The 2623-nt window shown below is 39.2% G+C and overlaps 1 protein-coding gene across 2 annotated transcripts in view; it reads right to left on the bottom strand.

Annotated features, from left to right (window-relative positions):
* Positions 1-2623, bottom strand: part of acsl3a (acyl-CoA synthetase long chain family member 3a) — a 27552-nt gene that overhangs the window by 9896 nt on the left and 15033 nt on the right. For both annotated transcript variants that reach the window (XM_032504883.1, XM_032504889.1), the window contains exon 6: positions 1940-2090. In XM_032504883.1, coding sequence (XP_032360774.1) covers positions 1940-2090 — 151 coding nt within the window. The remainder of the gene's footprint in view (positions 1-1939; positions 2091-2623) is intronic.

A 2623-nucleotide genomic window follows, 5' to 3' on the forward strand; every position in this document is an offset into this window, starting at 1 on the left:
ACTTGAAAATTATATTTATCCAAACACAATTTGTGTCTGCAATTCAGAGCATACACAAGGAGGAGGTTTACACAATTATATTACTTAATACGCAAAGGAAAGCGATAATTTTTATAAGAAGTATAATTGAGATTGTAAAATCCGTAACCCCTCCATCGTTCATACTTCTCACCCTAACTCCCAACCCTCCCAGTTTCTTGTTTCCACACATACTGGACTCCCTTCCTTCTGCATTTCCTTCCACGCCCGTCCCATTCCCCAGAGAGAAGGGTCGGTTTTTGTTTTAATGTAAACACTTGTGGTTTATGATGGTACTAGCTGGCTCATACTTGCGCACGTGCTCAGATGACATGAAAGCCCGACCAAGAACTTAACCCTAAAGAGCATTTGGCGTTTTCTTTAAACACAGTATCACTCAACCTTATAGCCAACCAGAGCCAGTGGCAGTATAGATTAGTCAAAGAGGAGAGTTTGAAACAGCAAAGAAGAATTGAATGTCCTCACTGTGGTGATATAATGCAATTTAAACTGCTTGGCTCTTTTTCAGATACTGAGCTGAGGAGACATTCTCAGGCATGAATGGAGGTAGGTGTACAGTACCCTGCTCACTTTGGGCAAACAGTAGTAAGGATAGAAATAAAATGGCAATAGTAGTAGTAGTAATGTAAAAGTACAGAGATCCAATCTTTTAGTCCTGGAAAACATCACTTTCACCCGGCAGCCCACCTTCAAAAGAAGGTCAACCAGTCAAATGGCATGATTTGGTTTAAGTTAAAGAAATAGTTCAACATTTTGGGACACACGCTTATTTACTGTGTTGCCCATTGTTCCGAAGATTTATAATTCCAAAGTCCATTCACACAGACCCTTATCCCAGAAACAAACATGCATTGCTCTCAAGGGCTGTTTCTCCAAATATACACACTCTGCCAAACAGAAGCATATTAATTGTTATGCAGATTGATAAGTAAACAGACAAGGTAACTGTATTCTCTTAAAGTTACAGAGTTCAAATGTCCAAGTATTATTATTATTATATATTAGTAAAAATGGGCATTATTATCTGAATTAGAATGTTAAATCTCACTCTAGTTTCAATCAACACTCTAGTCTCGAGTGAAACCATAGTTTACAGTTGCCAATTCATTATTATGGCTTCTAACGTAGTGAAAAAAATAGCATCACAGTACAGTGCAAGTTATGCCTATATTAGGTATTAAAGTAATCCAAAAGTAATGGAAAGTAATAAAGTTGTTACTTTAATATTGTGACATTTTAGATTAGGTTACTGAACAGTTGTTTTTTAAATTTTAAGATTCAAGCATTTACAATTAGATTTAGATGTATTGTCCCAGAGGGATATTTGTTTCCAAGTACAAATAGCAACATATACAGTAGATATACACAAAGCAGCATGCACATGTAGTCAGAACACAACATCTCATTGAATGCAATCATTATCCCAGCTCACAACAGTGTCAACGAGGCAGATTGTTGCAGAGGGGACATTACATAACAATTGCAAGTAGCTTTGGATAAAAGCAGCTTACAATTGTTATATATATGTATGGAGAAACTATGGTTTAACTGTCTTCATCAGGGACACAGTGGTTGATGAATCACAGTGGGAACTTAACCCAAATCTCCCACACCAAAGGCATGTGTCACATCCATTGTACCATCACAACCCTACCGGGACAAAACTGCCGAAACGAGCTCTCTACAGATGCAAGTAATGTGAAGTGTTGACTGAGGGGGTGATTGGTGTCATTTGCTATTGTGAGTGCCAGCCATGGGATGGCTCTGAGGTTTATACCTAAGAGATTGGGAATGGGCAGGCATACGATTTTGGAGGCAGTGTGTGATGCTGGTAAGTACTGTACAGGTAATTAGCAATTGTATCGGAATGGAGCTTTAGAAATGAGTTTGTGTTGCCTACCACAGGTTTGGTATCCGCTCAGCCATGCCTGTGATGCAAGCGATGATGTTGCTATGGGAGATCATGACGCCCTTTGGTATGCCTGTGGATCCACTGGTGTACATGATGACTGCAATGTCTAAAGGCAGCGGCGGCTTGCGCTCACGTGCGGCTGGGAAGTAAATGTGAAAACACACATACATGCAAAAAACAGGTGTGAGCTGAATGCAAGAAATCAGCATTACAGTAATGGCTTAAGTAATGGCTGACAATACATTGTGATTTGTGTTTATTGATTTACCATACACAAGACCACAGACTTAACTGAAACAGCCATGCCCAAAAATGCATCCCTCCACACAGACATATTCTTGGAATAGATTAACAGCCTCTGTTCCATTTGTTGCATGGGTCCAAAACTCCACGGACTGTGCTAGCAAAAAACACAATTTCTCCTCTCTCTTATCTTCTTCTCACTCTTGTGCACTTTTGTCTTTGTTCTTCTTTTCCTGTCTTTGTTCTTTCATCTAATCCTCTTCTCTTTCTGACACTTTCTTTATCTCTCACTTGCCTCAATCTTTCCTCTTTTATATTGTTGTTGTCCTATTAGGACTTCATCTTTGTACATTTGGTAGACACTATGTTATCTTCTGTTAATCCATCCCTGTCTGTCAGTTTAGTGTTTGTGTGTATGTGTGTGTGTGT

This window comes from Etheostoma spectabile, chromosome 3 (assembly GCF_008692095.1).
Source record: "Etheostoma spectabile isolate EspeVRDwgs_2016 chromosome 3, UIUC_Espe_1.0, whole genome shotgun sequence".
Lineage (NCBI taxonomy): Eukaryota > Metazoa > Chordata > Actinopteri > Perciformes > Percidae > Etheostoma > Etheostoma spectabile.